At 63.8% G+C, this 10,279-nt stretch overlaps 1 protein-coding gene across 16 annotated transcripts in view; it reads left to right on the forward strand.

Moving 5' to 3' along the window:
- The window catches only part of ANKMY1 (ankyrin repeat and MYND domain containing 1), a 50,650-nt gene that overhangs the window by 26,140 nt on the left and 14,231 nt on the right, over positions 1-10,279 (forward strand). For 13 of the 16 annotated variants that reach the window (XR_005783164.1, XR_005783165.1, XR_005783166.1 and 10 more), the window contains 7 exons: positions 871-1,042; positions 2,174-2,314; positions 2,703-2,843; positions 4,371-4,478; positions 5,899-6,030; positions 9,264-9,377; positions 9,761-9,926. Coding sequence is in view for 13 of the 16 variants with exons in the window: in XM_040450453.1 (XP_040306387.1) it covers positions 871-1,042; positions 2,174-2,314; positions 2,703-2,843; positions 4,371-4,478; positions 5,899-6,030; positions 9,264-9,377; positions 9,761-9,926 (974 nt within the window). In the remaining 3 variants the exon portion in view is untranslated. The remainder of the gene's footprint in view (positions 1-870; positions 1,043-2,173; positions 2,315-2,702; positions 2,844-4,370; positions 4,479-5,898; positions 6,031-9,263; positions 9,378-9,760; positions 9,927-10,279) is intronic. The other 3 variants (XM_040450459.1, XM_040450464.1, XM_040450463.1) reach the window with 3 other exon arrangements.

A 10,279-nucleotide genomic window follows, 5' to 3' on the forward strand; every position in this document is an offset into this window, starting at 1 on the left:
GAGAGGCTAGGAGATGTGCCCTGTGGCTTCCAAGGTGCAGGTGCTCATATACATGTGCCCCCCCCACACACACACCTGAACACCCGCACACACTTACATGCACCTGCACACGCCCACGGACACGCACTCTCCCAACCCGCACCTGCACAGCCACGTACACTCATATATACCCGCACACATATGTGCCCAGTGTGTGTGTATACGTGTGTGCATGTGGATGCGTGTGGTAGCCATGTATGGGTGTGTGTGTGTGCGTGTGCTGTGTGCGTATATGTGCATACGTGTGTTCTCTGGCACGTGCCCGTATGTATGTACACATGTGTGTGTGGTGTGCACGCGTGTGGTCGTGCGCGTCGTGTGTGACGTGCGTGTGTGTACGTGTGTGTGCTGTGTGTGTGGTACCTGTGTCCCTGTGCGGTGTGCGTGTTGTGTGTGGGCGTGCGTGCCTGCGTGTCTGGGTACAGTGTTGTGCCCTACGTGTGCTGGGTGCTCTGTGTCATCCGCTTACAGCCACCCCAGGAGGGAGGGCTGGTCCCCACCTCACGCCCCGTGTGGCGGATGACCTGAGCAAGGCCGAGTGAGCAAGGGACACTGGGGTGGGACGGGGCTGCGTCTGGACTCCAGCCCGGCGGGGGCCGGCTCAGGTGTGGCGACGGCGGGAGCAGCCCTGGTCCAGGGCCGGGGCCAGTGGCCTCGGGGAGGCAGGGTCCTGGGTGGTTCCGGGAGAGGCCGTGGATGCTGGGGCTCAGGTGCCACACGTTCAGCGCCCTCCCGAGCCCCCTTTACCGGGGAGCGTCGGTCCCGACTGGGACCAGGGTGCTGTCCCGTGCCTGTCCCCAGCCTGTGACTGTGTCGCTCTGGTCCTTTCAGACGCAGAACCAGGTGGCTGACCATCGAGCTGCTGCTGCACCGAGGCGCGGACCCCAACCTGTGCCGCGTGCCCATGCAGGCCCTTTTTTTTGCCGTGAAGGCTGGGGACGTGGCCGGGGTGAGGCTGCTCCTGGAGAACGGGGCCAGGACCGACATCCAGCTCCCGGCGGAGGTAGGACCCGCGGGCTGGGGGTGGGGACCGGGGGGCAGGGCCGGGCTGGCGGGGGGCCCGTGAGGCGAGCGGTCAGAGGGTGCGGCGCGGCCAAGGCTGGCGGGTTCTTTTGGCTTCAGCCGCCGCCCGGTGTCCCTGTTCAGGGGCAGGTGGGTCTCGTGTGGCCAGCCCCTCGGCCGGACCGCGCACCCCTTCTTTTCTGAGCATCTGGGAACGTGAGTGCGGGACAGCGGCATGTCCGTGGGAGACCCAGGGAACCGCGTGATAATCTTTCCGGTTTACCGATTGGACTCTGCCTTGGGAACTAAGGTCGTAACCTCTCAACATGGCTCCGAATCGGTTCACTTATTCTTGCCTTCGTTCATTCCCAGTCAAGCGCCTGTTACTTACACAGTCCTCCTTCGGGGGCAGTGGGCTTTAGTAAACTGTTGGGTGGATGGTAGGGGGAGGAGGAGGAGGGTGCCTGTGCCAGGAGAGCGCCTGTGCGCCGTGGACTGATGTCCTCCCGACTCTTCTCCAAGGGCGCCTCCTGTTTCCCCGAGACCCTGCTTTGCGGGTTCCGGTTGCGGGACACGGACGGCCCTGTGCCTCCGCCCCCTCGCGCTGCGTGCTCCTGGCCGGGCTCTCTCCCCCAGTCGGCTGTGCTCCCTCCAGGCTGGCCCCGGGTGTGCGCCTCTGTGTGGCCACCCCGACCAAGCACGGCCCAGCAGCCCGTGGCTCTCCCAGGGGTGGCTGGAGGGTTGCTGTGGGCGGAGGAGGACAGGCCTGGGTGGGGACCGGAGTCAGGAGCCGCATGACCATCCACCGGTGGCATCCATCCCGTGGAGGCCCGGCAGGAAGGGCGGGGCTTTCTCGCGGGAAGGGCAGGACAGCCTGGCTGTAGTGAGGCTGGCCCACCGGGGCCCCTCTGCGTCTGCAGGACTGGTAGATGGAATTGGAGGGTGCCTGTCCGTGGTCCCGTGCGGGCGGGCCTCGATGTCCTGAACGTCACGATGAGGGCCGGATGGTGCCGTGGGGTCTCCGAGAGGTGTGGCGCGGGCGGCTGTGCTCCTACCCTGGACGGGGCTCTCAGCCTGGGGGTTTTGCTCACCTGGGAGCCCGGCCTCACCCCTGCCCGTGTGGCCTCTGCAGCTGGGGGCCCTGACCCCCCTGCACATCGCAGCCGCCCTTCCCGGGGAGGAGGGCGTCAGGATAACGGAGCTGCTCCTGCACACTGTCACCGACGTGGACGCCAGGGTGGCCGACGAGGATGACGTGTACAAGCCGAGCAAGGTGCTCTGTCCTGCCGCGGGGAGCGGGGGGTGTCGCGGGCCCCAGGAGGTGCCCCTGCACACGGTGGTACCTTTATTGCCTTTGCTCTGAACGGGGTCAGCTACTGCTCCGTGTGCCCCAAAGCCAGCGGGGCCCGCCCCAGCGTGTGCGCCCCGCCGACCCTCTTCGGGGTGCGTGGGGGATGCACTGTCGCGCTCAAGAGGGTTTCGCGGGACGGTGCTGGGCCTTGCGGTCTGGGGAGGGATGCTCTTGCTGGCCTGTGGGAACCCGTCTACGTGTGAGTCTGCACCCGCCGGGTCTCCGGCCCAGCCTGGCCGGGCGGGAGCTGAGTGTCCGGGCCCTGGGGGGCGAGGCTCGGGGCCAGCGCTGGTCCCCCCTGTCTGCACAGCTGGACCTGTTGCCTTCAAGCCTGAAGCTCAACAATGAAGCGGGCCCGGCCGGCATCTACCACAGCAGGCCTACGTGTATGCCGGATGAGGGGGGCAGGACGGCCCTGCACGTGGCCTGTGAGCGTGAGGACAGCTACAAGGTGAGCCAGGCCTTTCCGGGGCCGGGCGGCGTGCGTGTGTGGTGTGTGCGCGCACGCGCATCTGAACGTGCGCATGCGCGAGTGCGTGGACGTGGGCGTGTGCACGTGCGTTCCGTGTGCGAGCTCGTCCTTGTAGGCCGGTCTGCTTGTGTCTCCGTGTGCACGTGTGAGCAGGCTCTGCCTGTGGTGCTTCGGGGACGCCGGCCCGTGTGTCTGTATGTGGTGGGGGCGGGGCAGGGCAGCGAGCCCACGGCCCCCGTCAGTCACCGTCTCTGACTCGGGACCCCAAGGCTGGGCCTGTCCTGCGGAGCCCTGGGCTTTGACCCTCCGGTGCGGGAGCCTCTCAGAGGAGGCCGAGAGGTGGGCCTGGGTGGGGGGAGCCGGGAACCAAACTTCACTCTGTGCTGTAGTGGCCAGTGCAGCCCGGGCCGCTAGGCCTCGGAGCTCGTAGTAAACTGAGCCTCCGTTTATGCAGCCACAAGGTGAAAATCACAGCCGGCTTCTCGGGTCTGTGGCACGGGTGGTTTGCCCCCGCACAGCGTGGTGATGAGTCATGCTGCCTGTTGCAAGGGAGTGAGGGCCTGCCTGAGGGTGGGCGGGGGGCGAGGGAGCGGAGGTGGGAGGCACCCAGACCCCCCCTGCTTCGTGGCGTCCCTGGTCCATGCTCCTCGGGCTCCGGCCACTGGGCTGAGCAGAGCCTTCAGGGCTGCCCGCACCCCACGCTAGGAGCAGAGACGGCTCGGCCCCGGGAGGGCAGGCTGACCAGGGCCCGGGCCGCGCGTGCCAGGCCTGGGCTGTGAGTACAGAGCTTCCCACCCCACACGCCTGCATCTTTGCACTGGTTACAGATTTGGAAGCGTTACGGGGAAACAAAGCCGGGAGACAGTAGAGGCACCGTCACCATTAGGTCCAGGGTCATTGGGTCATCGGTAGGCCAAGGGCAGATGGCAGCTTCGCGCCCCTGTTGAGAGATGGGGGCTGCCGCCGTCCAGCCGTGCAGTGTTCTGGGGGGAGGAGGGGAGGGAGAGCCCCTCAGCAGGTTTGGGCTGGCACCTACTTGGCCTGGCCAGGGCGGGAGGGGGAAGGGACCGGTGCACGGGGTCCACACACCTGCAGGGGGAGTCAGGCCCTCAAAGAGCGCTCCCTTGGGAGTTGAAGCTGCAAGGGCCACTCCTCTCAAGCGCTGCCCTGCGCGGTCCCTGAGCCCTGGAGCCGGGCCAGCCCTGATGCCACGGTCCCGACTCTCCCCTTCCTCTGAAAACAAGCTTCAGGGCAAATTGCGCGCCGCGTGCCCTTCCCGTTTTGCATCAGAAACGATGTGTGTTTGGAAAGCCCCTTCCCAGTTCGAGGATCCACCACCCGTCCGTTCATCCGTCCCAGATTTGGAAGAGGCAAGGTGCTGGTGTGGAGGAGATAGCAACCAAGCGGCAGACTTGATTTTGTGGCGTTTGAGTTCATGCTCAATGTCCGGTGCTCCTGGGAGTCCGGGCACCTCTGACCTGCCGTCCTGCCTTTCTCCTCACCCAGTGTGCCAGGGACATAGTCCGGCTCCTGCTCTCCCACAGAGCGAACCCCAACGTGCTGTGGAGCGGCCACTCCCCACTCTCCTTGTCCATCGCCAGTGGCAACGACCTGGTGAGCATGTTCCAAACCCGCTGGCGGTTCACCTGCGACGTTTGTGCCGCTCAGTGGCCCCCGCCCTGGTCAGTGTTTGGGATTTGCTGTTGTCGTGGTGGCTTGGAGACGGCACGGGGTAAGGGGCGTGGGGGATCCCCTCTCCAGTGGATGGAGCTCCTCAGAGAAGGGTATAGGAAGGAAGGTGAGCAGTGAGGATGGGGGTTCACCTGGTGGCCGCTCCCTCAGGGTGGGTGGACCCAGTGTCCCAGGCATTGACTCCTCAGTGCACCGGGAAGGGCACTTTGGCCAATGCCCATCTCCTGCTGCTGCCGAGAATGTGTCTGTCCGCCATTAATCCATCCACCTGTCCGTCCGTCCATTCACCTACCCCCACCCATCTGCTACACATCTCTCCATCTACTCACCCTCACCCACTCGTCCATCTGCCAACCATCCATCATCCATCCTGCCTCCCTCCCTCCCTTCCTTTCCTTCCTTCCCTCCCTTCCTTTGATCTATAATCCATCCATCCGTTCATCCTTTCACTTCACTGTTATTTTTGAGCAGCCACTGTGTGCCGGGCGGGCACCATTCTAGGCATTAGGTGTCAAATATGACAAGGTCTTTGCTCTCAAGGATCCTGTATTCTAGTTGCAGGAGACACACCACAATCCGGTGTGTCACAGCATTTCAGGCAGTGATGAACGCTACGAAGACAGTAACAGCTGGATAACGGATAGAGAATGATGAAGGGTTTCCCTGGGGAGGTGACCTGTCAGCAGAGGCCTGGAGGAGACGAAGGCGTTGTTGATGAGGGCTGGTGCACCTGCTCTGTGCCTGGGTGGGTAGGTGGGGCACGGAAGCGTAGAGAGCTGCCCTCTGGGGCAAGGAGGCTCTTGAGAGAGCCCCACGGTGTGTGTCACGTCCAGCCAAGCCGCTCTCGCTCCTGGCTTCCTGGTGGCACTCGGGCCAGTGGCTGGGGACCCGGCAGGGAGCGAGTGAGATGTGCCCCACTCTGCGTCTGGTCAGGTGAGCGCAGTGGCTCAGGTGCCCGGAGGGCAAAGGCACACGGGTTTCAGGGACGAGGGCTTCCGGGAGGTGCACCAGGCGCCACACTGGCCCCTGGGCCGGAGAGCAGGACACGAGCCAGGAGCACTTTGGAGCAAGCGGACAGCGTGCAGAGAAAGTGCCAGGCCTGGGCTGCCCCGGCGTGTGTTGCAGCCCTCCCTGGGGGCCCCCGCGTGCCCTCTCCATGCCCCAGCGTTGCGCTCTGAGCCGGGCAGCAGTGAGAGGCACAGCAAGTGCCCAGGTGGCGGCCCCCGTGAGGCCCAGGTGTGGCCGTCTCTGTGCTCAGAACTGTGGGAGCCTTACTCCGGGGACGATCTCCACATGTGAGGGAGGGGACCTGGCGGGGGCTCACGAGCCTGTCTGTGTCCAGATCGTGAAGGAGCTTCTGTCCCATGGAGCTGACCCCAACCTGCTGCTGACCAGAGGCTTGGGCAACGCCTTGTGTGTCGCCTGTGACCTCACCTATGAGCACCAGAGGAGCATGGACAGCAAGCTGGCCCTGGTGAGGAGTGAGGGGTGAGGCGTGATGGTGTCGGGGTGGCCGTGGAGGGCGGCAGGCCCTAGGGTGTAGGGTCGGGGGGCCGTGTCAGAACCCTCGGTCTAGCCTTCATTCCTCTGTGATGTTCAGATCCTTGAGAAACAATACAGAGTTCTTGCCTTTTGTGTTCTCTCGGCCTAAAAAATGTGAAGTACAAACCCGCTCAGCAGGCCAGACAGAAGTCCTCTGGCTTAACTCAAGAAAGTCGCAGGCCATCACTCTGGCTGGGCTGCGGGATCGTAGACCTTCTATGCGGAGCGGGCACCGGCCGGGGGTCCTGGTCAGGGACCTGCCGGAAAGGCATCTGGGGGGCCGTGTCCCGGGCGGGGACCCGGGGTGCTGTGTCCGGTCCATGGACGCGGCTCGTTGGTGTCGGCCCTGTTCTTCTAGGTGGGCTCAGTGTGCCCAGGAGGCGCTCTGTGCTTTGTGGGTCCCGGAAGGCCCGCTGTTCCCTCCGAGTCCCTTCCTGCCTTGCCAGCTGGTTCTGCCGGGCGCCGAGGCACGTCCCCTGCTGCCTCCCCCTCCCCTCCCCGGGCCTTCCACGGCCCTTCCCAGAGAAGTCCCTCCCCACAGCCGCGCGGCGCGGCTCTCGGTGGGCTCCTCCCTGCCCTGGCTCCACCGAGGGTCGCAGCGTGGTTCCCTGCGAGCTGTGAGCGCCAGAGGGGGAAGCCGGAGGCGGAATGAGACCCTGACTTTCTGGAGGCCGTCGCACTTGACAGAGGCATAACTTTATGTAAAAAGAACCAAGACTCCTTTCCTTTCTTCTCGAACATTTTCATTTAAGTTCTAGTTAACGTACAGCGTGAGATTGGCTTCCGGAGGGGAACTTGGTGCTTCGTCCCTTGCACTCGACGCCCAGGGCTCATTCCAACAGGCGCCCTCCTCAACGCCCCTCCCCCATCTGGCCCCGCCCCCACCCCACGTTCTCCATCGTTGAGAGTCTCTGGTTCTGGTGGTTTCTCTCCCTCTCTCCCCCCTTCCCATATGCTCCGCCGTTCTGCTTAAATTCCACAGATCAGTGAAATCATATGTTTATTTTTCTCTGACTTATTTCGTTTAGCGTAACACCCTCCAGTTCCGTCTCCGTTGTTGCAAAAGGCGAGATTTCCTTCTTCTTGATGGCCGAGTAATATTCCGTTGCATACGACACCGCCCTCTTTATCCGTTCATTTAGCCGAAGGACACTTGCGCTCTTTCCCTGGCTTGGCTCTCGTTGATAGGGCCGCTGTACACACTGGGGTGCATGTACCCCTTTGAATCAGTGTTTTTGTATCCTTTGGGTAAATACCTAGTAGTGCAATTGCTGGGTAGTTTCTTGAGGACCCTCCTCACCGTTCTCCAGAGCGGCTGCACCAGTTTGCATTCCCACCAACAGTACAAGAGGTTCCCCTCTCTCCGCATCCTTACCAACACCCGTTGTTTCTTGGGTTGTTACTTTTAACCACTCTGACCGGTGTTTGGATTTGTATTTCCCCGACGATGAGTGATGCGGGGTATCTTGTGTCGGCCCTCTGTCTTCTTTGGAAAAGTAAGACTCCTTTTCTTGAGATCCTATTTCCAGATCCCATTTTGAGGACCCTGTTTTGTCCCGAGATTGTCCTCTGAGCACCTGGAAATGCCTGCAGATGTGCTTCTGGGGCCTCTCCGTGCTGCGTCCCGGGTTCGGGGCTGGGTATTTCCGCTTGGCCCCAACTGTGCTATCTGCTTCCGTGATTGTTTGGCGGGGGGAAGGACTCTCTTTCTTCACCCTTGAATTGTCTCCTCTTTGACCTCGGAGCCTTCCCCTGGTCCCCTCAGCCTCTGATGTCTGCCTTGCTCTCTGGTGCCTCAAGGGGACCCAACACCCCTGTGGGTTCTTGCCCCTGGCCCCAAATCAGCCAACTCAGTCGGTTTTTCAATGACTTAATTACTTAAAATTTATTCACTTAATACTGCCATTGGCAGGCCTTCCTTCCCCTCTGGGTCAGCCCACGTTGCGACTGCCCTTCACCTTCTCCTGCCCTGACCCGAGCCTGCAGCCGGCTTTAGAAACCACTGCATTTCGTCCTCCTCGACCCCTGAGCAAGTCCTTTAAGCCAGCTCCTTGCCCTTGCGACCGCAAGGTGTGTCTGTGAGGTGTGAAAAGCCCAGGTGCAGCAGGGACGACGCAGAGGGCTGGCTTCCTCTCTGTGCTTCCCCAGTGAAAGGCCGGTCCCAGCGTCCGCAGCTAAATGCATGCGTCAGTGGGGGACCGTGGGGGCTGTCAGGGCTCTGGAACAAGAGAGCCCTTTGGTGCCTCTGGCTCTGGCTGCAAACGCGGTCAGCACATTTGAGGACAGGCTTGGGACCTCCCGCCCGCTGGCACTGTGCTCTGCTGGCTGTTTGGGGACCGCTGCGCATCTCCGACCGGCGGCCCCACTCGGCTAGGAAGCGGACCATACGCAGTACGGGCGGTGTCGGCCGATGACGGCCCGGTTCGCATCGGGTCATACTGGGCTGCCCTGGGCCCAGTGGTTTTGCGGTTTTGTTAAGATGCCGCGCCGAAACTGTAACGCCACGAGACCTCTTCACGGAACTCGCCCCCTCCCTCCTCGGCGTGAGCGGGGGCACCTCTGTTGGGTGCCATTCGCTATGAATGGAACGTGGTAAGTCTCCAGCCTGAGACCTTGCTGTGGCGGGCGCCAGAGGTCCCTCACGCACTCCTACGAACCGACGCACTGCGTTTGCACGGGTGCGCCCACGCGCCCGCAGTCACTGCGCGCCCGGGCCGCGTCGGGATGCGGTGGTGAGCGGGACCGGCCTGGCGTTTGCTCTCCCGTCGCTTCCAGACTGGGGACCGGGACGGTAACAGACTCAAGTTACAGACCTGCGGCGGCTCCACGTGGGGTGTCCGGGGGGCTCCCCGAGGGGTGGCCCAGCCTGTGCTCCGCGCTGACTTCCCAGCCGTGAGGTCGGCAGGTGTCTCCGGTCCGTCTGCTGACTCTCCACATGCCCGGGAGGGTGGCCCCTGGATAATGTGAGCGACAGTCCTCCTTGCTGGTGGCACCTGCTCTCCTGCTTGGGGCCCTGTCCTCGGGGCCACCCTCCCACCGTCCAGTGAGTGAGCCTCGGGAGCCTCAGGTGACCTGGGTCACAGCACCGGGCACCCTGGTTCCGAATCCTGCTTTCTGCTGGCTGGGGCGTCCGTGCCCACGTGACACAGGCTCTGTTCTCCACAGATTGACCTGCTCATTGATCACGGGGCTGACATCCTGAACCCTGTGACGCTCACACAGGGGGACAAGGTGGCTGTGGGCACGGCTGTCGATTACGGGTACTTCAGATTCTACCAGGTACGGCTTTACGCGCCTGTTGGCGATGGGGTAGAGGACCTGGGGCCATCGAAGGCTCTCGGGCAAGGCTGGGCCACAGGCCCCTCACGCCTGACGGAAGCCCCCCCCCCCGGCCTTCCGGAAGGGAAGACGTGGGCTCCCCCAGTGCATCCTGCTGGCGTGGCTGCTGGTGTGGCTGCCTGCGCGCCAGCGTTCTGAGCGCTGTTCCGCTTTGCCCCCACCGTTAGGACGTGTGCTCTCCGCCAGTGTCCCCCCCCCCCCCCCCGTGGTGGCCAGCCAGGGCGGGGGCTGGGGCCCTGCGGGGTGTCCCCTCCTGTGGTGGCCGGCCAGGGCGGGGGCTGGGGCCCTGCGGTCCCTGGCGGTAACCTGGCGCTGGGCCGCAGGACCGGAAGATCGCCCACTCTCCTTTCTACGCGCTGACGCCGGTGGACCGGGAGGTCCTCCTGGCCCGGAAGCAGATCCTGGAACACATGGGCTTCCAGCTGCGCCGCGCTGTCTTCGCCAAGGAGAGCCAGTGGGACCCGAAGGTGCTGTACCTGAGCAAAAGAGGTGGGTGTCGGCGGGCACGGCCGCGCGGGCGCGGAACCATCAGCTGAGAGCCGAGCCCGCTTCCCCGGAGCGTGGGGAGCAGTGCGGGGCCGGCCCCTCAGCTCACCGGCCGGCCAGCCACATCTCCTCTGCGTGATGGAGCGTCCCCAGAAAGGATAGAGTCACATACCTGGGATGGCGGCCTTTGTACCCGTGTCACCGAGGGCCTGGGGTCGTGACCCTCCAGGAGCAGCACAGGTCGCTGAGATGCTCCCCTCTGGATGGCAGCTGCTGCTGGCCATATGCTGCCCTGGCCACCAGGCCTCTGTGCCCCAGCACGGCCTGTCCTCCGTGCCCCAGAAAGGCCTGACCTC

This window comes from Herpailurus yagouaroundi, unplaced genomic scaffold (genome assembly GCF_014898765.1).
Source record: "Herpailurus yagouaroundi ecotype Mexico unplaced genomic scaffold, PumYag 202, whole genome shotgun sequence".
In the NCBI taxonomy this organism is placed as follows: domain Eukaryota; kingdom Metazoa; phylum Chordata; class Mammalia; order Carnivora; family Felidae; genus Herpailurus; species Herpailurus yagouaroundi.